General features: G+C 43.3%; 1 protein-coding gene across 2 annotated transcripts in view; it reads left to right on the top strand.

Annotated features, from left to right (window-relative positions):
* LOC109919143 (cadherin-7-like) overlaps positions 1-26,141 on the top strand; it is a 139,312-nt gene that overhangs the window by 88,839 nt on the left and 24,332 nt on the right. For both annotated transcript variants that reach the window (XM_048595788.1, XM_048595789.1), the window contains 3 exons: positions 7,080-7,333; positions 15,391-15,521; positions 24,626-24,747. In XM_048595788.1, the coding sequence (XP_048451745.1) occupies positions 7,080-7,333; positions 15,391-15,521; positions 24,626-24,747 (507 nt within the window). The remainder of the gene's footprint in view (positions 1-7,079; positions 7,334-15,390; positions 15,522-24,625; positions 24,748-26,141) is intronic.

Here is a 26,141-nt window from a genome sequence, read left to right as displayed (position 1 = left end):
CCTCTCCACCTATCCTCTCCTCTATCCCTCTTCTATCCGCCTCCCACTCTCTCCCTATTTATTTCAAAACCCCCTTCCCCTCCCCCTTTTCTGATGAAGGGTCTAGGCCCAAAACGTCAGCCTCTCTGCTCCTATGATGCTGCTTGGCCTGCTGTGTTCATCCAGCCCTGCACCTTGTTGTATCATATTTTACAAGTTTGGTTGAGTTTTGCTTGAGGAGATGACCAGCTACAGGAAAGATGTTGTGAAACTTGAAAAGGTTCAGAAATGATTTACAAGGATGTTGCCAGGGTTGGAGGGTTTGAGCTATAGGGAGAGGCTGAACAGACTGGGGCTATTTTCCCTGGAGGGATGTCCTTGTGGAGGTTTATAAAATCATGAGCGGCATGGATAGGATGAATAGCCAAGGTCTTTTCCCCAGGGTAGGGGAGTCTAAAACTTAAGTGCATAGGTTTAAGGTGAGAGGGGAAAGCTCTAAAAGGGACCTAAAGAGCAACTTTTTCACGCTAAGGGTGTTGCATGTATGGAGTGAGCTGCCAGAGGAAGTGTGTGGAGGCCGGTACAATTATAACATTTAAAAGGCATCTGGATGGGTACTTGAATATGAAGCGTTTGGAGGGATATGGGCCAAATGCTGGCAAATGGGACTGGATTAATTTAGGATATCTGATTGGCATGGATGCGTTAGACCAAAGCGTCTGTTTCCTTGCTGTATATCTCTATGAATCTATACAGATGAGGGTAATGCAGTAAATGCAGTCCACATGGACTTCAGTAAGGTCTGTGACAATGTCTCAAATTGGAGACTTATTGAGAACCCATGGGATCCAGGCGATTTGGCAAATTTGGATCCAAAATTGATTTTAGTAGCAGAAGGCAGAAGGTGATGGTTAAAGATGCTTTTGTGACTGAATGCCTGTGTCCAGTAGCATACCACAAGGTTTGGTGCTGGGTCCTTTGTTCTTTATGGTGAACTTTAACAATTTAGATGGGAATGTAGGAAGTTCGATCACTAAGTTTTCAGATGACACAAAAATTGATGGTTTGGTAAAGAGAGAGGAGGAAAGCCTTAGATGACATGATAGAGAGAGGTTGGTCAAATGGACAGAACAGGAGCAAATGGAATTTAATCTGGAAAAATGTGAGGTGGTGCATTTAGGGAGGACTGACAAGGCAAAGGACTAAGAAGGCATGATGAATGGGAGGACTGGTATAGAGGAACAGCAGGATCTTGCTGAGCAGGTGCATTAATTGTTGAAGGCATCAGGATCAACAGGTAAGTTGGTTAAGAAAGCATATTGCATACTTGCCTTTATCAGACAAGGCATTGTATACAAAAGCAAAGAGATTGAGATGGAGCTGTAGAAGACAGTGGTTAGGCCACATCGGTGTGCTGTGTGCAACTCTGGTCGCCACATTACAGGAAAGATGTGGTTGCAGTGGAGGGAGTGCAGAAGGAAATCAATAGGATGTTGCCTGGGCTGGAGCAATTCACTCATGAACAGAGACTAGATAGACTGGGATAGTAGGAACTGCCGATGCTGGAGAATCTGAGATAACAAGGTGTAGAGCAGGATGAACACAGCAGGCCAAGCAGCATCAGAGGAGCAGGAAAGCTGACGTTTCGGATCGAGACCCTTCTTCAGAAATGCAATAGATAGACTGGGGTTGTACAGCAGAGAAGGAAGTGGGGAGGTGGGGTGGGTGATCTGATTGAGGTGTATAAGCGTTTGAGGGACAAATTTTAGGGTAGATACAAAGAATTTTTTCCCCTTCGTGGAGAGATGAATAACCAGGGACATAAATTAAGGAAAGGAGCAGGAGGTTTAGATGGAATTTAAGGAAGAATTTTCTTCACCCAGAATACTGTGGGAGTTTGGAACACATTGTCTGAAAGATTGGTAGAGGTAGGAACCATTAACACATTTAAGAAGTATTGAAATGAACATTTGAAATGCTATTGAGCTCAAGGCTACAAGGCAAGGGCTCGAAAATAGAACTGGAGGGTGCTTGATGGCCAGCATGCACAGTGGCCTTTTCCTGCGCTATAAAATTCTAAGATTCTAGTTTTTAAAATTCATTTGTGGGATGTGGGCATCACTGGCTGGCCAGCATTTCTTGCCCATCCATAGCTGCCTTTGATAATAGTGATTGGTACAATTGAATGGCTTGCTGGGCCATTTCAGAGGGCAATTGATGTGGGTCTGGAGTCACATGTAGGCCAGACCAGGTAAGGATGGTAGATTTCCTTCCCTAATGGACATTAGAGAAGGTTCTTCTTGACAATCGGCAACAATTTCATGGTGATCAGCAGATTCTTAATTCCAGACACTTTTTTTTTATTGAATTCAGATTCCGTCATCTGCTGTAGTGGGATTTGAACTCAGGTCCCTAGAGCATTAGCTGGGTTTCTGGATGAATAGTCTTGCAATAATACCACTAGGCCATTGCCTGCCCTATGATTATCAACATGCTTAAGATGTCTTGTTGCAGCTGTATAGTGCCTTGGTGAGACCACACCTGGAGTAGAGTCATAGAGTCATAGAGCTCAGAAACAGGTCCTTTGGTCTAACTCGTCCTAGCCAACCAGGTTTCCTAAACTGGAATAGTCCCATTTGCCTCCATTTGACCCATATCCCTCTAAATCTTTCATATCCATGTATCTATCCAAATGTCTTTTAAATGTTGTAATTGGACCAGACTCTACCACTACCACTGGCAGCTCATTCCATACGTGCACCACTTTGTGTGAGAAAGTTGCCCCTCAGGTCCATTTTAAATCTTTCCCCTCTCACCTTGAACCTATGCCCCTCTAGTTTTGGACTTGCCTACCCTGGGAAATAGACCTTGGCGATTCACCTTATCTCTGCCATCATGATTTTATAAACTTCTGTAAGGTCACCCCTCAGCCTCCTATGCTCCAGAAAAGTTAGTCCCAGCCTATCCAGCTTTTCCTTATAACCCAAACCTTCCAGCCTCAGTAACATCCTTGTAACTCTTTTCTGCACCCTTTCAAGTTTAATAACATCCTTCCCATAGCAGGACGACTGGAATTGTATGCAGTGCTCCAAACGTGGCTTTACCAATGTCCTGTACAGTCGTAACTTGAATATTCCAACTCCTCTACTCAATGGTTTGACCGATAAAGGCAAGCGTGCCAAATGCCTTCTTTACCACCCTGTTCAGTATTATATTCTGTTTTGGTTTCCTTCCCTAAAAATAACATACTTGCTGTAGAAGGAGCACAATGAAGTCTCACCCGACTGACTCCTGGGAATGGCAAGGGTTTTCATATGAGGAGAGGTTGAGTTGGCTAGGCCTGTACTCACCGGAGGTCAAAAGAAGGGAAGGAGATCCCACTGAAACATATAAAATTCTGACAAGCTTGGGCAGACTGAATGCAGGGATTATGTTTCCCTTGGCTTAGGGCCCTAGAACAATGGGCCTCTCTCTCAGGGAGTGTCCTAGACCATTCTGGATTGAGACAAAAAGACACGTCTTCAACCAGAGATAGTAAGAACTGCAGATGCTGGAGTCAGAGATAACGAAGTGCGGAGCTGGATGAACACAGCAGGCCAGGCAGCATCAGAGGGGCAGGAAAGCTGATGTTTTGGGTCGGGACCCTTCTTCAGCATTGGGGAGGGGGAAGCGAGCTCAGAAATAAGTAGAGAGAGGAGGGGTGGGGCTGGGGATGGTAGGTGGGATGGTGATAGGTGAGTGCAGGTAGGCAGTGGTGGGGATTGGTCAGTGAGGTGGGAGGAGAGGATAGTTGGGAGAGACAACACCTTCCGGTCGTGAACCATTTCAGCTCCCCCTCCCACTCCCTGGGTGACATGTTCATCCTGGGCCTCCTCCAGTGTCACAATGACACAACCCAATGGCCTAAATGTGCACTTTACCAGTTTCAAAGTCTCCCCACCCCCAGCCTCATCCCCTGACCAACCCTCCCTCTCATCCCCACCTCCTTGACATGACACAACCTGTCCATCTCTCTCCCACCTATCCGCTCCTCCACCCTCACTGACCAATCCCCACCACTGCCTACCTGCACTCACCTATCACCATCCCACCTACCTTCCCCACTCCCACCCCTCCTCTCTCTATTTATTTCTAATCTCCCTTCCCCCTCCCCCATTTCTGAAGAAAGGTCCTGACCTGAAACGTTAACTTTCCTGCTCCTCTGATGCTGCTTGGGCTATTGTCTTCTTCCAGCTCCACACTGTGTTACTTCTTCAACCAGACTGTGGTAAATCTATGAAATTCTCAACCACAGCAAGATTTGGAGGCCAAGCCACTGACAGAAATGGATAGACTTCTGGAGGCTAAAGATGTCAAAGAATATAGGCAGAGCATGGGAATATAGGTTAATCTAAGGTATCAGCCATGATCCTGTTGAAGTATGATTGGGCTCAGTGGGCTGTATAGTCCAGCTCCTGCTTTCTCTGTTAATGTGTTTCTGTTTTTGGGGACCAAAGATATCGGGGGATAGGGGGATGTTGCGAGAGGTGAAGTATTTTACTAATTCACTCGTAGGACGTGGGCATCACTCGCTGGGCCAGCATTTATTGCCTGTCCCTAATTTAGGGTAGAAGATCTGATAATCAATCTTAATAAATAGCACAGCAGAGCTGAAAGGTTGAATGGCCTTTGCCAGCTCTTATTTCTCATGTTCATATGGTGTTTTTTTTTAATTACAGAAGTTAGGGTGGCACGGTGGCTCAATGGTTAGCAGTGCAGCGTTATAGTGCCAGGGACCTGGGTTTGATTCCACCCTGGGGTGACTGTCTGTGTGGAGTTTGCACATTCTTCCTGTGTCTGTGTGGGTTTCCTCCGGGTGCTCTGATTTCCTTCCACAGTCACAAAGATGTGCAGGCTAGGTGGATTGCCCATGCTAAATTGTCCATAGTGTTCAGGGATGTTTAGGTTAGGGGGATGGGTCTGGGTGGGATACTCTGAGGGTCGGTGTGGACTTGTTGGGCTGAAGGGCCTGTTTCCACGCTGTAGGGATTCTATGATGAAAACCATAGAATGGGATAGCACAGCATATGACCATTCAACCCATTGTTCCTCTACTGTTTATTGGAAAGGTGTATTCAATCTGTCACACCTCACTGCTCTTTCCCCTGAGCCTCTCCTTCCCAAGTACTGTACCCATTCCCTTTTAAACCTACTCTTGCCATTCTTTCAGGCAGTGCTTTCCACATCACTATTTTTCCCCACAGATTATTGAAAAAAAGGTTATCTCAGCCTCTATTTCTTTTGCCAATGACCTTTCATCTGTACCCTCTGCCCTGCCCTACTTCTGGAAACAGTTTCTCACTGCAAACTCTATCAGGTCTTCAGTTCTGTGGACAATCAAATCGATATCAATTTTACCTTTAAAACCTCAATCAGTCCTTGATTATATGTTTAACTGGCTCTTGTGAAACCAGAGTCATCATGACGTAAAGCTTGAATTGGTGTGACTCAGTAGGTTGTGTATTTTTGACTAGAATAATTAAATTGAGTGTGTGTACAATGGTAATCATTTATTATGTATTTGCATATGCATTACACACAGGAACATCCAGGCGCTGATTTCAGGGACATCCCCTCCCTATTGGCACATCCTCTGATCCGGTATTCAATGGGAAAATGAATGTTAATTATGGGCATCCCGATCTGTTGGTGTGAATGCAACCAAAAGGTGTAAAAAGGAAAGAGACAGTTCTATTCAGTTTGACAGTCCAGAAGTTACATGCCCGAAGTCCTAGGTTGAGCCATTTGTCACTTAAATATGCCAAGCACTGTCAATGTGAATCTTACCCATGGTTAACTGTACAGTGAAGTGTAATAATGCAGTAATCTGAATTCAGCGTGTAATAATATAAAGTCAGTATCAGAAAGTGGGACCATCAAGCTGCTGAATTAGTGACGCCCTTGAGAGAAGCGAAGTATTCATTCTTATTTATTGGGGCTGATATGTAACTGATCATAACAGCATCCAGCAGGATTTGGCCATTTAATTAGATTTAATTAAATCAATTAATATAATGGCTGACCTGATTGTAATCAGAAACCTGCATTACCATCCACTCCCAATATCCCATCAACCTCCCAATATCCCATCAAACCCCTCACTTAAGAACCTATCCAGCTCTACCTTCAAGGTATTCAAAGGTTCTGCTTCACCAGCTTCTTGTCAGGAAGAGAGTTCCAACAGCTCGGTAACCTCAGCGAGAATAGACTTACCCTCATCTGTGTTTAAATGAACAACTCTTGATTTTTAAACTGTTCCCCCAGTTCCAGATCCTGCCACAAGAGGAGATATCATCCCCACATCTACACTGCCACGACCCCACTAGCATCATGTATACCTCAATCAAGATGTCTTCTACGCTTCTCAACTCCAGCAGATATAAGATTTGCCAAGACTTAAGGCCCACACTAGGAGGAACAAGGATAGTTGGAGCAGGACTAGACCATTCAGTCCTTGAACCTGCTCCACCATATGCTAAATCTTCCTCCTCAGCCCCATTCTCCCACACTATCTCCATATCCCTTGGTATCTCTTAACATCTAAAAATCCATCAACCTCTGCGGCACCCTCAGTGACTATGGCTCTGGGGCAGAAAACTCCAAAGATTTACCACCCTCTGAGTGAAGAAATTCCTCCTAACCTCGTAATTGGGTTTCTTTTTATCCTGAGACGGTGTCCTATGGTTCTAGATCCTCTTCACGGGAAGGGAAAATCAACCTTTCTGCACTGAACTTGACAAACCATGTAAGAGTTTTGTATGCATTAATGAGTTCACCCGCAACTGCCTTCCAAAGCTGCCTCGCAAGCCACCTCATTTGTATCACACCACAGGTACCTTGCAATAATTAATAGATGCCTTGCTTACTGGTGAAGCCCGCATTCCAGGAACTAATTAAAATTAAAGGACAAAACTCGTTAAAAGTCTAAATATAAGGCGACTGATTAATCAGGTTAGTGGCAGGTGATTTGTCTTGTAATGCATGACTGATCAATAAACTAATGCTTTTGGAGCCAGTGATGAAAAATGGAGAGCAGAAACTGTGTCTGTGCTTTGCAACAGCCTTTGGACTACGAGAGCAAGGGGAGATTTAGCATCAGAGTGGTAGCAATCAACAGACACATTGATCCCAGACTCCTCAACCTCGGACCATTTAAAGATGTCACAAATGTCAAAATCAATGTGCTTGACGTTGATGAGCCACCAGTCTTTGTCTCTCCTGAATATATTTTCAAGATCCAAGAAAACAGAGAAGCTGGTGGCTTTGTTGGGGAGGTGACAGCAAGGGACCCAGATGCAGCAAACAATTCAATCAGGTAGGTGATGCTTAAACTGAAGAGTTGATTGCCAATTCTGTTAAACAGTGTGGAAACTTCCCTTCTACCCCTGTCCTGATTGCGATGCCGTGCTGCCATTCTTGAACAGAGAGAAAATTGCAGACGTAAAGCTATGCCACTTTAAATGATATTTTTAAAAATTCAAGCCGATGAAAGCGGTGAGTGAGAACCACTGAATGGTTAAAGTAGGGACCATTATTAGCTTTCGCATTATGTTTAATGGAGTTTTCAACATTTTCTCTTAAAAAAATGATTGACTTCCAAGTGCCTCATTGCTTATTCATGACTGACATGATTGCTCAGATGTTTCTTCTCATATTTCACCTCTTCTGGCATTGTCTGCTGCTTCTGTAGGCTGATTCAGGTGCAATGTGTCAAACTTACCTCTTCAAGTCAATAGAAATCTGGTGTCACTATTACAACAAACAAGACAGCAATATTAGGAGGTGCACCAGACTTCTGTTGAAAACTGCGAGCCAAGTGAAATCAACATCATTTTCAGCTCTCCCTTAATATTGAAGTAAGTATGGATAGCAAGGGTAGAACTGTGAAATGCCATATTAGACACATTAAATAAGATGTGGATGTGAAGCAGAGGAAGCAATGACCAAAAATGAAGACAATTTGGCCTGGACTTTGCATTGAAATGTTTGCAGAACAGTTAATGTTCAAGTTTTTTTTTCACACCAGTGAAACTGACACCAACTTCTAGAATCCACGGTAAACACAGCAATCCAGAAATTGCTGTCATTGACTCCGCTTCTCCACAGAGTGCGCTGTTCAGATACGGGGTGGGGGGGGGGGGGGGGGGGGGAGGTGTAGGTGGTGACTGAGGTTAAAGATTTTTCCATTTAATCAGCATTGAATATGCTCCCTAGATAGCAATCACTCTTCAAAGAAGTGAATAACCACCTCTAGATTGTAAATATTATGGGGGTTGTCACACAGCAAAATTTGAATTTTGAAGACATCCTTTCCAGACCTCTGACTCAACAGTGTCATGAAGCAGTTGCGCGATTGGAATGAAGTTGCCTGGACATCCAAATTGCTGGAACATAATCCACAGCCTCACGATTTTACTGAGCCCTCTGCTTCGGTGAATCCAATGCAAGGTACCCTTGTGTTAGCCTCGAGATTTTCCTGGCTGCAATTATGATGAGCCTAGATTAGACTTCCAAATTCACCTTATGATCCAGCTACGGTCAGTTTGTTTTAACAATAAAATGTGAGATCCCAGGTAATTATTAAGAGAATTACAAGATTCTGATATTTTCAACAAATGACAACAGACTTTACTAAGCAAGGCAGGAACTATAATATTATCTACTTTATAGAACTCACATATTCTAGCATCAAGAATTAACTTGAGGTAAATATGGATAATCAGACAAACATTGCTGACTAGGCCAGCATTTATTGCCCCATTTCTAACTGTAAGAGGGCAGTTTCATGTCAACCACATTGCTGTGGGTCTGGAGTCCTACTTTGGCCAGGCCAGATAAGGACAACAGTTTCCTTCTCTGAAGGACATTAATTAACCAGGTGGGTTCTTTCCCCCCAACAATTGACAATGGTTTCATGGTCATCATTAGGCTCTTTATTCCAGACTTTTTTTTAATTGAGTTCAAATTTCCAACATCTGTCATGGTCTCTAGAATATTACTTGGATGTCTGGATCAATAGCGATAGTACCACTGGGCCATCCACTCTCCTTTAGTGAAGCTGAGAGTGTGGGTTGATAAAGGCCATAAGGAGGATGGGCTTGGCAGAGCTTTGTGTGATTAGAGACCAGGAAATTACCCTGGAGAGGTGAGCATAGAAGCAGGCACAGAAACCAAACAATCAGAATGTCAACAGTCATTCAGTCTGTCCATGAGGATGTGGCTTTTGGGCAAATTCTGAAGCTCGCTCCTTAATAAAGACGTACGGGCAGATGGGATTAGATTAGAATGGCATCATGGTTGGCACAGACATGGTGGACTATTAGACTTATTCCTGTGCTGTACTGTTCTATGTTTTAACAATTGCAAATTCCTTGTGAAGATTTGATGAGATTTTATGACCCACAGCGTCGCTAATGTCTTGGGAGTACGAGTAGGGATGAGTATAGGGGGAGTATAGCTGCTGAGCAACCATAGAATCTGTCCAGGCTGCATTTGCAATTTGATGGGCCCTAGGAGGAGTTTAATCACAGTTTGTCTGTGATCCAAGTAATATTCTAGAGACCATGACAGATGTTGGAAATTTGAACTCAATTAAAAAAAAGTCTGGAATAAAGAGCCTAATGATGACCATGAAACCATTGTCAATTGTTGGGGGGAAAGAACCCACCTGGTTAATTAATGTCCTTCAGAGAAGGAAACTGTTGTCCTTATCTGGCCTGGCCAAAGTAGGACTCCAGACCCACAGCAATGTGGTTGACATGAAACTGCCCTCTTACAGTTAGAAATGGGGCAATAAATGCTGGCCTAGTCAGCAATGTCCACAACCATGAATGATTTTTTTTGTAACAATTGTGCCTTCTGAGACTCACAGCTTGCGGGATTTTCCTTGACATGAGCTCCAACATTTACCTGCACTTATTAGCTTCAAGGACTTCCCCTAAATTCAACCTGCACAGAATGGGTCACTGAGCTCAAAATGTTAACTCTTGTTTTCTCTCCACAGATACTGTCAGACCTGCTGAGTTTCTCCAGCAATTTCTGTTTTCATGAGACTTAAATCTACATGTGGAGTAGAAAAGTAAGACAGGCAAAGGAAGCCTAGTTGAGGAGTTCATCGAATGTTTCTGCGATAGTTTCTTAGAACAACATTTGCTGAAGCCACCGATAGAGAGTATGCTATTCCAATCCTGATTTTGTGTAATGTGACAGGATTAATTAATAACCCCATAGTGAAGCCACCAGTGATCATGATATGGTTGAATTTTACATTCAGTTTGAGAAACAGAAAAGTGGGTCCAAGACTAGTATTTTAAACTTAAATGAGGGCAATTATGTGGACATGAAAGCAGAAATAGTTGAAGTCAACTGGCATAAGATTAAGAGATAGGTCAATAGAGGTGAAATGGAGGACATTTAAGGTGATATTTCAAAAGAAAAACAGTTACATTCTGATAAAAAAGGAAAAAGTCCAAAGAGACGACCTACCAAGTGTGGTTAACTAAATAAGGTTAAAGATAGTATCAAACTTAAATGAAAATATAATTATGGAAAGGCCAGTGAGTCAGAAGATTATTGGACAGAATAACAAAAACACCAAGGGAGTTTAATCATAAGGGAAAATCAGACAAGAGAAAAGTAGCTAGAAGTTGAAGTACTTTTGTGGATAAAGAGGCTCCACTGGTTATACTGTACTTGGATATCTAGAAGGCATTTGATAGTATTACATGAAAGGTTTTTTGTAGAAAATAAAAGCTCGTGGAGTAGTGGGTAACATATTGGCATAGGTAGAAGATTGGCTAGCCAACAATAAACAGACCGTAGACATTAAAAGGTCACTTTCTGGTTAACAAGATGTAATGAATGGTCTGGCACAAGGATCAGTGCTAGAGTATTTTTTTGTTTTACAATTTATATAAATGATTTGGATAAAGAGACCAGAGATATGCTTGCCTAAATATTTTTCAACGAGGTCCTCTCTCCTTCTCCTAAACTCCAGTATATATGGGTTCAGTTGATGTCATCTCTCCTCTTACGACAAATCCGCCAATCTGAATCAATCCGGTGAATCTTTGCTGCATTACCTCCTTGATAAGGAAACCATAACCATGCACAACACTCCAAATATGGTCTCACCAGGACCCTGTGCAACTGTACTCCTTGCTGTTGTACTCAAAAACCCTTGCAATTAATGCCAGCCTGTCAATTGCCTTCTGAACTGCTTGCTGTACCTGCATAGTAGCTTCCATTGACTGGTGCACAAGGAAACCCAGGTCCCCTTTTACATCAGCATTTTCCAATGCAACACAATTTAAGTTATGCTTCACAATTCTGTTTTTCCTACCAAAGTGGACAACTTCCCAATTATCCACATTATACAACATTTTTTCTATTAATTTGTGGGATGTGGGTGCCGCTGGCAGACCAGCATTTATTGCCAGTCCCTAGTTGCCCTTGAGAAGGTGGTGGTGAGCTGCCTTCTTGAAATGCTGCAGTCCTCCTGCTGTGGGGTTGACCCACAGTACTGTTAGGGAGGGAATTCCATCATTTTGACCCAGCAACAGTGAAGGAACGGCGATGTATTTCCAAGTCAGGATGGTGAGTGGCTTAGAGGGGAACTTGCAGGGGATGGTGTTCTCATATATCTGCTGTCCTTGTCCTTCTTCTAGATGAATGTGGTCATGGTTTTGGAAGTTGCTGTCTGAGGATCTTTGGTGAATTTATACAGTGTATCTTGTAGATGGTACACACTGCTGCTACTGAGCATTGGTGGTAGGGGGTGGATATTTGTGAATACAATGCCAATCAAGCGGGCTGCTTTGTCCTGGATGGTGTCAAGCTTCTTGAGTGTTGTTGGGGCTGCACTCATCCAGGCAAGTGGGGAGTATTCCATCACACTCCTGACTTGTGCCTTGTAGATGGTGGGCAGGCTTTGAGGAGTCAGGAGGTGAGTTACTCACCGCAGTATTCCCAGCTTCTGACCTGCTCTTGTAGTCACTGTGTTTATGAGGAGAGTCCAGTTGAGTTCCTGGTCAATGTGACCCCCCCAGGATGTTGATAGTGGGGCATTCAGTGAAGGTAGCACCATTGAATGTCAAGGGGCGGTGGTTAATTGTCTCTTATTGGCGATGGTCATAGCCTGGCATTTGTGTGGCGCGAATGTCCCCTGCCACTTGTCAGCCCAAGCCTGGATATTGTCCAGATCTTGTTGCATTTGAACACGGACTGTTTCAGTATCTGAGGAGTCATGAATGGTGCTGAATATTGTGCAATCATCGGCGAACATCCCCACCTCTGACCTTATGATGAAGGGAAGGTCATTGGTGAAACAGCTGAAGATGGTTGGGCCTAGGACACTACCCTGAGGAACTCCTGCAGAGATGTCCTGGAGCTGAGATGATTGACCTCCAACAACCACAACCATCTTCCTATGTGTCAGGTATGACTCCAACCACCGGAGCGTTTGCCCCCGATACCCATTGATTCCAGTTTTGCCAGGGCTCTTTGATGCCACACTCGGTCGAATGCAACCTTGATGTCAAGGGCTGTCCCTCTCACCTCCCCTCTGGAATTCATCTCTTTTGTCCATGTTTGAACCAAGGCTGTAATGAGGTCAGGAGCTGAGTGGTCCTGGCAGAACCCAAACTGGGCATCACTGAGCAGGTTATTGCTGAGCAGGTGCTGCTTGATAGCGCTGTTACTGACACCTTCCATCACTTTACTGATGATCGAGAGTAGACTGATGGGGCAGTAATAATGCAATAGCCCACTCACTCAACTTGCATAAATCACCATCTGAAGCCTCTTTACATGGTCCACATGACTCACAATATCACCTATTTTCACGTTGTTAACAAACTTGGTAATATTTCATTGGGTTCCCTCATCCAAGTCATTGAGATATCCCTGAAAGGGAGAAACACTGTGCTGGAGATTTTCACCTTGCACTCAAGGGGGTTTGCAAGAATATAAACACAAGGGGAAAAATCAGCATTTATACTGCAAGTGAGGAGAGTGCTGATTGGTTGCTCTCTGACTGGTAGAGGTATTGCCATTGATAAGGCACCCATTAATCCTGATTAACAGTTAACTGCCAACTATTATTTTAACCTTTAAACTCGGCAGATTGACTCTGATTGGTCACAGTATTGCCCTGAGAATGGAACCAGTGAATGGCCTTCAATAGTGGTGAAGCCACTGGACTAGTAATCTATGAACCCTGGGTGAATGCTGTAGGGGCATGTGGTGGGTAGAAATTTTTGAATTTAATTTAAAACAAAATCTGAAATAGATTCGGTCTCGGCCCGAAACGTCAGCCTTCCTGCTCCTGTGATGCTGCTTGGCCTGCTGTGTTCATCCAGCTCTACACCTTGTTATCTCTGAAATAGAAAGCCAGTTTAATGGTGACCATGCAGCCACCGTTGATTGTCATAAAAATTGCTGATGTCTTTTTAGGAAATAAGATCTTCTATTCTACATGTGACTCCAGACCCACAGCAATAAATTACCTTCTAGGCAATAAATGTTAGCTTAGCCAGCAATACCCACATCCTGTAAGGATTTTGCCACTAACAGAGACCTCAAGCTGCAGCAGTAAGCAGCAGGTTGGAAGATGTTGCAAATATCACATGGTATTGTCTAGAAAATGGCTGCCTAAATATTTGTGCCTCCAGCCACATTCACAGACAGCATCAATGCTCCCCTCGCCAATCTCTGAGTCAACAGCTGGGGCAGCATTTCAATGATGAGAGCAATATTGAAGAAGTATTTAAACAGATGCATATGAACAGGCAGAGAATCGAGGCATGTGGACCATGTGCAGGCAAGCTGGCTGGCTTAGTTTAGAAATGTAACAGAGGGCCTGTTTCTGTTCTATGTTCTATGATGACGATCTTCATAAAGTGTAGATGTCTGACCCTTTGTTCCTCGCTAAGACTCAGGTAGGTAACGTGCATCCTGACCCCCAACCCTTTCCTCAGGGTGAGGGTCCTCTCCCATTGCCGTCTCTTTTCCAGGGACGCTTCCAACTCTGGGAGCACTCTCTGATTCTTCTGTCAAGCTTCATTCAAGGCGGAACAGCAACTGATCCAACCCTGTCTGGGAACAATACCTCAGTGCAGAAGGGAGCAAAACATCCTTCGTCACTACCACACCACTCCCCAAAAGCACCTGGAGTCATCGCAACAGTCAGAAAAAAAAATACCACAAATTAGCCTGTACATTGTTGGCCAATCACTCCTCCTGTTCAGTTATCTATGATACAAAAGGGAATTAGCTGAAGCATTACACTCCATAATGACAGCCCAGGTATCAAGTCAGCATTGTGGGATCACTGTGTTATGACCTCTCTACTTCCACTGTATGGTGTCTAACCCCTTCCCCAGTATGGAATCTGGCATGACACATCCTAGAAGTGTATGCAGGTAAATTTGCCATAGTACCAGAGGACCATAGAGCTGCTCTCTCATTAAAGAATGATAAGTTTGACCTGAGGGTGGACCTTCATGGTGATCTCAGTTGGTACCTAGACATGCATGCACACATGGTTGAACTGCCTTTGGCAATAAAAACTGTACTAATAGTTCCAAAAGAGGAGTTACCACCATTTCATGTTTTACATCTATGGAAATGGCGCATCAAACTCAAAGTACCGTCTGCCCAATGTTCTATCTACAACAGAACTTGTTATGGAACTTTGTGCAGTCTCAGATAACCTGCCCTGTAGATGAGGTGAAATTGCTCGAGAACCATCTGTCTTTATAGAAAAAAATCTGTGTGGGTGAGGAATAGGTCACTTGAATAGCTCCTGAATCCTTCAAACTTGGGTTTTTCTGCTCTTCTCATAATTGATATTCGGGAAATGTTGAGGGAATTCTGAATATAGTAGAACAGAATAGCCTTTATTGTCATATATACTCAATGAGTAAAGTGAAAAGTTTATGTGTCGCCAATTACAGTGCCGACTTAAAGTATCTAGGCACAGCTTCTTTAGTTACAAGATCTTAGACAAGAGAGAGATAAAATGTCCAGCATTACAGAAATAAAAGTACAATACGACAGACCATGCTGGGACCTAGCTTCCAGTCTGTACCTGGCCCTGGCTACACACCATGTAGGTGACATGGCTCACCATGTCTGAAATTTGCGACATTTCACAGATAGCTTAGGCTGCTGAAACACCAACCCCCATGGAAGGAGACTTGATGGACGCGAGTGAATCAAATGCTTGTGGGCAAATGCATTTTGCTGGAAGTTTCTGCTAGGTTGAGATTACACACAATATTCTTTCCACCAGCATTTATGTATTGACATTCTGGAATCAGATTATGGAGATGAAACAGGTCAAATCTGAATTCTTCTGTGTGAATTGTGCAGGTATTCCATTGATCATCACAGTGACAGAACCTTTAACATTGATCCAAAGAATGGAACCATAACCACATCTCAACCCCTTGACCGCGAGGAGGTCCCTTGGTACAATTTAACCATCTCAGCATCAGAAGCAAGTAAGTCTTTGCTGCATTCGTCTGAAATTCATCAAATAACATGTATTATTTTTCCATTTTCCTTGTAAGCTATTCAATGTTTCTCATAGTAATCTCTCATGCTCAGTTTGTTTATTTCAAACCAATGTTATCACCATTGGTTCCATCAGTTAATCAGTTCCGGATGGACACAAACATCAAAGTGTACAGAACCAATGTGGGCAGGTGGAGTTGAGGTACAGATCAGTTGTGATCCTGTGCAAAGGTTGACAGTTCAAGGGTCTGCATAGCCTCCTCTGGTTTGGTTTGATTTGATTTATTATTGTCACCCATACATAGATACAGTGAAAAGTTTTGCATGCAGTACAGGCAGATCATTCCATGCAAAGTGCATTAGGGTAATAGAAAGAGTGAGGAATACAATGGTACAGCTGCAGAGAAGGTGCACAAGAGTGAGATCAACATTAAATTTGAAATTTGAGAAGTCCATTCAGAAGTCTAATAACAAAGGGATGAAGCTGTTCTTGAATCTGTGAGGACATGTTGTTTAAGCTTTTGTATCTTCTGCCTGATGGAAGAGGTTGGAAGAGATTATATCGGGGTGGGAGGGGCCTTTGTTGATGTTGGCTGCCTTCCTGAGGCAGCAAGAAGTATAGATTGAGTCAATGGATGGAAGGCTGGTTTGCATGATGGATTGGGCTGTGTTCACAACTCTGCAGTTTCTTACAGTCCTGGGCAGAGCTGTTGCCGTACCAAGCTGAGATGCATCCTGACAGAATGCTAGATTTCTAGGTCAAGCATTTACTTCTCTTTTGTTTGCCCTGTCTAATTGCCAAATTACAAGCCGTAAAAGAAATATGCATTTTCTGCATAAATTTATTTCCTCCAATTTCAATTGTCTTCACAGCTGTGTCTTGTGAAATTAAGTTCATTCTATCACTGCGATTTATTTTTCACCCCACTTTACTTCCTACAAATAAAATATGTATAGAGTACAAGAGCAGTGAGATGATGCTGAACTTGTATAAGACTTCTGATGGACCTCAGCTGGACCATTGTGGGCACCACATTATAGGAAAGATGTGAATGCATTAGAGAAAGTGTAGAAGCAATTTAGAATAACGGTTCCAGGAATGAGAAATTTCAGTTATGAGGATAGATTGAAGAAGTTAGGAATAATCATCTTGGAGAGAAGAAGGCTGAGCGGAGATTTGGTAGAGGTTTTCAAATTCATGTGTGGACTGGATAGAATAGGTAGGGAGAAGTTATTACCACTCATAAAAAGGAGCAAGAACAAGAGGGCATGGATTGAAAGTGATCTGTAAAAGGAGCAAGGATGATGTGAGAAAAATAAATCATTTCACACAGCGAGTAGTTTAGGTATAGAATGCACTGCCTGGAAATGTGGTAAAGGCAGGTTCAAATGAGGCATTCAAGAGGGACAGTCAATGTTTTTATCCAGATAACCAATGTGCAAAGGTTTCAGAACAACGTAGGAGATTGGCATAAGGTAAAGATTTGAAGAGCAGATGCGACACAGTGGGCACTACACTGTAACACTTCTGAGATCCTGTCTTACATAATGGATGATCCAAGGCTCCAATCATTAACTTCAGGTCATCCGAGATTCTGAGTACATCTTTCTCTCTCGTGACCTTGCACATTGTTAAAATTTGTGAAGAGAACTGTCTCCCAGTACACTCAGAAAATAACTTTAATTGAGAGAGCATCTACACAGGTCAATGTTCAAAGCCTGTGCAGGCTGATTGGCTGAGCTTTGACAGGAAAAAGCTATCAACGCTGCCAGACCAAAACAATAGTCCTGAATTTATTCATTAAACTATGAATCACATCAAAAACAAATTGTCCAGAACAACAATAAAAAAATTATGTTTTTTTAGAGGAACACACAAAATAGGAGCCAGCAACCTGCTCCAGCCTGCTCTACCACTCAGTATGATCATAGCTGATCATCTAACTCAGTCCCCTGTTTTTCACTTTCTTCCGCCATACCTTTTGATCCCTTTAGCCCTAAGAACTTGATCTGTTTCCTTCTCGCAAACATTCAGTGTTTTGGCTTCAACCACTTCCTGCAGTAGAGAATTCCACAGGCTCATCACTCTCTGGGTGAAGAAATTTCTCCTCATCTCAGTCCTGAATGATTCACCCCATATCTTTAAACATCCCAGTCATTGGGAGCATCATTCCTGTCTAATCCTATTAGAATTTTATTAGTTTCTGTGAGATACCCCCACCCCATCACCTTTCGCACCTTCAACATAATATAACCTCCGAAGATGCTTTGCAGGAGTATTTACACATAATACTTAATATCAAGCCGTGGTCTTCCTAAGTCAAAAGACTTAAGGAAGTCAAGTATCTTAAGGAAAGAAAGGTAGTGAGGTGGAGAGGATTAAAGTGGTGATTCCAGAATTAGGTGCCTCATGCTGTTCAAAGAAATTGTTGATTCACATCAGAGTGATCCATGGTGGTAGTATTGAAATCACATGACCATGTAGAGAGATCAGCGAGGAACCAGAAGCTCTGATCCTACATGAAAGTCCAATGTATGAAGATAATTGGCTCTATCTAAAGATGTGGCATTGCAAGTGTTGTATTGGGTTGGACAAGGTAAGAAATCACACAACCCCAGGTTATAGTCCAACAGGTTTATTTGAAAACACAAGCTTTCGGAGCCTCGGTCCTTCTTCAAATGTTAGTGAGAGAGGTGGCATCTGACACAGAATTTATCAGTAAAAGATCAAAGGTTCACACCACTGATGAGGATGTATTAAATGAATGTAAGATGCTGTTAGATCTTTAATCAGTTAGAAGGTTTTAATTGATTAATATGGATGTGTAAATCCACAAATTCCTTCCAAGTCACTGCCCCAAGATAACTAAAGGTTTTAATAGTGTAAAGAAGAGGTGACATTTTAGGTCAGACACTGCATGTTAGGTGTGAGGCCTTGGTTTAGAATCTGTTTGTGTTTTGGTTTGGAGTCAGACTCCAGACTGGTTTTATTTCTAAAGTAGGAATTTATAAAGCGCCACATTGACTGACTGTCTAGAAATTGTGCCAAAACACAGCATCTTAGGATTGTTCAATACATCCTCATCAGTGGTGTGATCCTTTGATCTTTTACTGATAAATTCTGTGTCTGATTCCACCTCTCTCACAAACACTTGAAGAAGGAGCAAGGCTATGAAAGCTTGTGTTTTCAAAGAAACCTGTTGGACTATAATTTGATGTCGTGTGATTTCTGACCTTGGAATTAAAGAGTTCAGTCATAGAAGTTCACTGTTTGAATCCATGATCTGCTGGGAAACTGGACAGCCCCAAACAAACCCCTACACTCCAACCACACGGCAAAGGTAAAGTCAATTTACTACCGTCCCAGAGGACTGCTCTCTCAGTAGAGAGAGAGAGAGAGCTGGTGATAGTTTAACCTGAGGGTCACTGCACTGCAGTTAAGGGGAGATGTTGAGAATGAGAATTCTTCATGGAAAATTCAGCTGGTGTGGGAATTGAACGGATGCTGTTGACATCACTCTGCATCACAAACCAGCCATCCAGCCAACTGAGCGAACCAAACCCCCACACCAAAACCAAAGTGCTCAGAATCAATTTATCTGAATGGATCTACTTTTACTGTCCTACTGTCTCATTGGAGAGGGGTGACAGGTGGTTTAGATATTTCCAAGTCAACTTTGTTCATCTCCAGGGCAGGTGGGAGCTGAACCATGGCCTAACGTTTCATGGGTAGGCATAATACCACAACACCACAATGCCCTAAAACCTTGAAAGAACACTTTTTTATTTTTAAAACTGATCTGTTCTGATGGGACAGAGTCAAATTGGACTTTACGGCAACTCAGCCAGAGTCGGAAGTGAACCCAGTGCTGTTGGCATTACTCCATATCGTGGACCAGCCATCCAGCTGGGTCAACTAGAACATAGAACTGTACAGCACAGGAATGATGCCTTAGGCCCATGATGTTTTTCCGAACATGATGCAAAATCCAACTCATCTCTTCTGCCTGCCGTTGGTCTATATCTCTCTATTCCTTGCATATTCATATGCTTATCTAAAAGTCCCTTAAATGTCCCTATCGTATCTGCCTCTACCACCACCTCTGGTAGCGCGTTCCACACTCCTACCACTCTTTGTGTAAAAAACTTGCCCTTCATATCTCCTTTGAACTGTCTGCCTCTCACCATAAATGCATGACCCCTAGTATTAGACATTTCAATTCTGGGAAAAAGATTCTGACCGTCAACCCTATCTATGCATCTCATAATTTTATAGACTTCTATCAAGTCTCCCCTCAGCCTTCGTCACTCAAGGGAAAACAACCCTAGTTTTTCTAGCCTCTCCTTATAGGTCATACCTTCTAATCTAGACAGCATCCTGGTAAACCTCTTCTGAACCCTGTCCAAAGCTTCCACATCCTTCCTGTAATGTGGCGACCAGAATTGAATGCAATACTCTAAGTGTAGCCTAACCAAAGTCGTATAAAGCTGCTACATAAGATCCTGACTCTTGTTCAGGGAATTGAGTACAATAAAAGCAAGCATACCATACACCTTCCTAACTGTGTGGCTGCTTTCAGGGAGCTGTGGACTTGAACCCCAAGATCCCTCTGTACATCAATGCTGTTCAGGGTCCTGCCATTAACTGTATACTTTTCCTTAACATTTGATCTCCCAAAGTGCAGCACCTCACACTTATCCGGATTAAACCTCGTCTGCCATTTCTCCGCCCATTCTGCAACGGTATCCTTTGACAACCTTCTACACCATCCGCAACTCCTCCAGTTTCTGTGTTGTGTGCCAACTTACTAACCCACCCATCTACATTTTCATCTAAGTCACATATATATATCACAAACAGTAGAGGTCCCAGTATGGATCCCTGCAGAACACCACTAGTCACTGACCTACAGCCAGAAAAACACACTTCCACGACTACCCTCTGCCTTCTATGGGTAAGCCAATTCTGAATCCACGAGGCCAAGTCACTGTGGATCCCAAGCATCTTCACCTTCTGGATGAGCCTACCATGAGGGACCTTACTAAAATCCATGTAGACAACATCCAATTAGCGGGGTGGTTGGTTTGATGCTGCACAGTGATGCCAGCATCACAGTGTTCAGTTTCCACTATGGCTGAGGTTACCATGAGGGACTCTCCTTCTCAACCGCTTAGCCCACCTGAGGCACGGTGACCCTCAGGCTAAACCACCACCAGTTATCTCTCTTTAATGTGACAGTAGTCCTATCGCCCGGTATGACTATGGAAACTTTCCCTTTTTGTTTCACTGTCTGTGCCTGGGAAGCCGGTGAACGAATACAATGTCTTAAAGAAGGGAATGGCAATCCTCGTTATTGACAATTGAAAGAAAGAAAGTTCTGACAAAACAAACACGGTGTTTACATAGAATTTGGAGCAGGCCATTAAACTCCTCGAGCCTGCTTTGTCATTTAATACGATCATGGCTGAGCATTAAGCTCAATACCCTAATCCTACCTTCCTCCCTATATACTTGGGTCCCTTTAGCCACAAGAGCTATATCCAACTCCTCCTTGAAAACACAATGTTTTGGACCACAATAACTTTCTGCGGTGGTGAATTCCACAGGCTCACCACTGTCTGGGTGAAGAAATTTCTTCTCATATCAGTCCTAAAACATTTATTCCTCATCCTTAAACTATGACCCCTGGTCTGGACTCCCCTGCAGCCTTCATGCATCTAACCTGCCTAGTCCTGTTAGAATTGTGTAGGTTCCTATGAGATTCCCCCTTTATTATGAATAAATCCTAACTGACTCAGTCATAGAATCCTTACAGTGTGGAAGCAGGCCAATCGGCCCATCAAATCCACCTTGCCCCTCTGAAAAGCATCCCACTCAGACCCAACCCCACTCCCTCCATCCTATCCCTGTAATGCTGCATTTCCCATGACCAATTTACCTAGCCTGCACACTGTCACCAATTTAACGTGGCTAATCCACCTCGCCTGCCCATCGTTGGACAGTGGGAGGAAACTCACGCAGACACAGTGAGAATGCGCAGACTCCAGACAGACAGTCACCTGAGGTCCCTGGCACTGTGAGGCAGCATTGCTAACTACTAATCCATCTCCTCATATATCAGTGCTGCTGTTAATGGAAACAGTAAAGGCTGTTTGGTGAGCCTTTGCTGCACTCCCTCTATAGTTAGAACATCCTCTTCTAATGAGATGAAAATTGCGCGCAATATTCCAGATGTTACCTCACAAATGTCCCATATAATTGCAACAAACATCTCTGCCCCAGTATTCAAATCCTCCCTCAATGAAGGCCAACATACAGTTCGCCTTCTTTATTACCTACTGCACCTACATGCTCACTTCCAGTGACTAGTGCACAAGGACACCCAGATCTCATTGAATATTTTCATCTCTCAACTTAAAGACATTCAGATAATAATCTGCCTTTTTTTTTATTTTGCTCCCAAAGTTTCATAAATTGTTTCAGGACTATACTCATGAAGACAGCTGAATGTTTCCATTAACTTTAAAAGCCAACAGATCAAAACTATGTCTATTCAGCAGAGCATTTTATTGCAAACACGCTAAGTATAAAACGATAGAATTTCAACACATCAGCTCTTTTAAAAATTCTTTCAGAATCTCTTTCTGTCAATTTATTTTTTTTTTAATGCCAAATCAAATAATGACATTACAGTAGCACAAATATCACCAACATTGGTGTAGTTTTATTATAATAATATTTTAATTCTTTGATTGTATCAAATTAAACTGCCTGCTTCGTCTCAAAAGACCCAAAGAGTGTTGACTGCATTGTTCTTCCTCTCTATTGAAAATAATTTGCCTTCTTCTATTTTGTATGAATCAACAATGTTTTTTTGGTAAGAACCACAAGACAATTGCAGAGAATGTGCAAGGATTTGGAATGTTATTCTTTCCTGGAATTTGGTCCTTGCTGGCAAAGGCCTATATACGAACAGTGTAGCTTCCTCAGCTATAACAGAAGGCAATTACAAGTCAACCACATTGCTGTGTGTCCACATGTAGATCAGACCTGGTAAGGATAGCAGATTTCCTTCCGTGAAAGGGTATCACATCCATAGGAATTACATACGAGAGTTGGCCATTCAGCTGTTCAAACCCATTCCACCATTCAATGAGATGATGTCTCATCTGATTGTAACAACAAATCCACCTTTCTGTCTACCTCCAAAGCATTCCTCACCTTTGCTGATCAGGAATCTGTCTACCTCTGCCTTGCAAATGTTTGGGAAATCTGCAAACACCAAAAAGAGAGTTCAAAAGATTTGAGGCAACCTTTTGAGGAAGGCAGTGGTGCATTGGCAATAACAGCAGGTTAGTAATCCAGAGCTCTCGGGTGATATTCTGGACACATGGGATCAAATCCTATCAAGGCAGCTAGGGAAACGTTAATTCAATACAATGTGGAGTTTAGTAAAAAGCTAGCTTCAGGGAAAGAAATCAGCTATTTTTCCCTGGTCTCCATTTTACTCCAGACCTATAAACATGTGGTTGACTCTTATTTACTGCCTGGAATGGCCCAGCAAGCTGTTCAGTTTAGGGGCAATTAGGGATGGACAACAAATGCTGGCACTTGCCAGTGACCAACATATCCCATAAATGATTGTTTTTAAAAACTCATGACTCACTAAGAAAACAAAATTCACTAAGCCTGTGTTTTAAATGGGTGACCCCTGATTTTGATATTCAATCATTCCCTCCTCTCCCCTACAATACAATCCCCTTGGTCCTCACTTTCTACCACACAAGCCTCTGTATCCAAAGGACCACAATGACGTTGATGTTGCAAGTACCTGTATAGCCTGGCCAGCATTTCTGTCTCAGGCCTGCTGCATCAAAGCCCGACACAAGTTAGAGAAACAACACCTCATTGTCCACCTAAGAACTTTACAGCCCTCAGGACTCAGCATTATCACAGTTTCAGAATGTAAACACCCCTCACCCTCTTTCTATGTTTGTTACCCTCTGAAGTGATTGTAACGAGGTCAGCCAGGTGGAACTCAGACATTTTCTGATGAAGGGTCTAGGCCCGAAACGTCAGCCTTCCTGCTCCTGTGATGCTGCTTGGCCTGCTGTGTTCATTCAGCTCTACATCTTGTTATCCCGGAACTCATAGAATATGAGTCCCCTGATTGGGGCTGTTAATCTGGTCCAATCAGGGAGCCCTGGCTGACAGATATAAACATGAGTGTCAGAGGCTCTGTTCACTCTGAGAGCTGGCTCTGAGGGAGCTGGATCAGTGTCAAGGACTCTCCACATGTAAATAAAGGCTGACCTGGTGAAGGGTTACTGACCTCTGTATAGTTATTTCACCATCCCTCCAACACACTCCATTTCTTATTTTGACGGCTGGCCTTCAGCAAAGCCAGCTCATTTTGTTCCCATTTACCTTCCCACTAGTACCCTAACTAGCATTTATCTCTTTCTCGGCTTACCATCAATGATCTGTTTGTTTGCTAACATCACCATAAATACCGCCCTTTCCCAGATATTTTCAGCTCTGACAAAGTGTCACCCGACTCGAAATATTAACTTTGTTTTTCTCTCCACAGTAGCTGCCAAAATTATTGGACTTTTCCAGCACTTTCTGTTTTTGATTCAATTATTGCTTTTATGGTTAACATTGCTTAGAGAAGCTTTATATTCCACATTTTTTGGAAGAAATGAACTGAAACCAAGTCCTGTAAAACTGCCCTGGTGGGATTCGGACCCACATCTACAATAGCAACATTTAAGAGGCACTTAAACAGACACTTGAGCAGCCAGAGAATAGAGGGATAGGGATTATGTGCAGGCAGATGGGATTAATTTAGACTGGCATCATGGTCAGCACAGACATGTGGGCCAAAGGGCCTGTTACTGTACTGTACTGTTCAATGCTTTATGCACCAAAGCATTAACCTGAATGGCTTGATTATTAGGCCAGCAGTCTTACCAGTATGACACCATTGCCCTAATGAAAACTGATGGACTCACTTTGCAGGAAAGATCTGCAGACATAAGTGAACAGACACTTGATCCTCATCCTCTCGATTCTTCACATTTCCTCCAGGTAACGTGAAGAAAGTGACTTCAGTCTTGGTGCATATCCAGGTTCTCGATGTCAATGATCATCCCCCAGAATTCCCGGTTCCATACAAAACATTTGTCTGTGAAAACGCAAAGCATGGACAGGTAAGAGGTCGAGACAACAAGGTGCAGAGCTGGATGAACACAGCAGGCCAAGCAGTATCATAGGAGCAGGAAGGCTGACGTTTTGGGCCTAGACCCTTCATCAGAAAAGGGGGAGGGGAAGGGGGTTCTGAAATAAATAGGGAGAGAGGGGGAGGCGGATAGAAGATGGATAGAGGAGAAGATAGGTGGAGAGGAAACAGACAGGTCGAAGAGGTGGGGATGGAGCCAGTAGAGGTGAGTGTAGGTGGGGAGTTAGGGAGGGGATAGGTCAGTCCAGGGAGGACGGACAGGTCAAGGGGGCGGGATGAGATTAGTAGGTAGGAGATCGGGTGCGGCTTAAGGTGGGAGGAGGGGATAGGTGGGAGGAAGAACAGGTTAGGGAGGCGGGGACGAGCTGGACTGGTTTTGGGATGCGGTAGGGGGAGGGGAGATTTTGAAACTTGTGAAATCCACATTGATACCATTGGGCTGCAGGGTTCCCAAGCGGAATATGAGTTGCTGTTCCTGCAACCTTCGGGTGGCATCGTTGTGGCACTGCAGGAGGCCCAGGACGGACATATCGTCTGAGGAATGGGAGGGGCAGTTGAAATGGTTCATGACTGGGAGGTGCAGTTGTTTAGTGCGAACCGAGAGGTCCCTGGGAATGTGAGACTGTATCCATTGTCATAATAAAACAAAGAACTGCGGGTGCTGGAGATCTGAAGCAAAAACAGAAATTGCCGAAGCTCTGTCAACAGACAAGAAACGTTCGCTCTGCCTGCTTTGCTGTCGGAGCTGCTGAAGTTCACCAGCAATTTCTGTTTTTGCTTCAGTTGTAATGTTGTTATGTGGTGGAAATGGATCAGAGCTTCAGCTCCCGGTTCCTGCTTTGACCACATGATGTGTGCTACTCCTGAGACAGTTGTTATTTGAAATGTAAAACAGTTTCCAGCAATTGCAGTGGTTGGGGATTTTTTCCATTTTTGGGCTCAATCCCAGCCAGTCTTTCACAGCATCACAGCTTTCTTTTCAATGGACTCAGTGGCTGGGATAGTATTTATTGCCCATCTTTAATTGTCCTTGAAATACTGGAGCAATTGCAGAGGGTACTTGAAAGTCAACCACAAATAAGTCTGGAGTCACATGCAGGCCAGGCTGAGTGAGGATGGCAGATTCCTTTTCCTAAAGTACATTAGTGAACCAGCTGGGTTTTTACAACAATCTACAACAGTTACACAATCACAACATAAAAACAGAAAGAACTGCGGATGCTGTAAATCAGGAACGAAAACAAAGTTGCTGGAAAAGCTCAGCAGGTCTGGCAGCGTCTGTGAAGGGAAAAAACAGAGTTAACGCTCCGAGGAAGGGTCACCGGACCCGAAATGTTAACTCTGTTCTTTCCTTCACAGATGCTG

Source organism: Rhincodon typus, chromosome 4, assembly GCF_021869965.1.
Source record: "Rhincodon typus isolate 14 chromosome 4, sRhiTyp1.1, whole genome shotgun sequence".
NCBI classification, from domain to species: domain Eukaryota; kingdom Metazoa; phylum Chordata; class Chondrichthyes; order Orectolobiformes; family Rhincodontidae; genus Rhincodon; species Rhincodon typus.
This window is presented reverse-complemented; position numbering and strand designations above follow the sequence as displayed.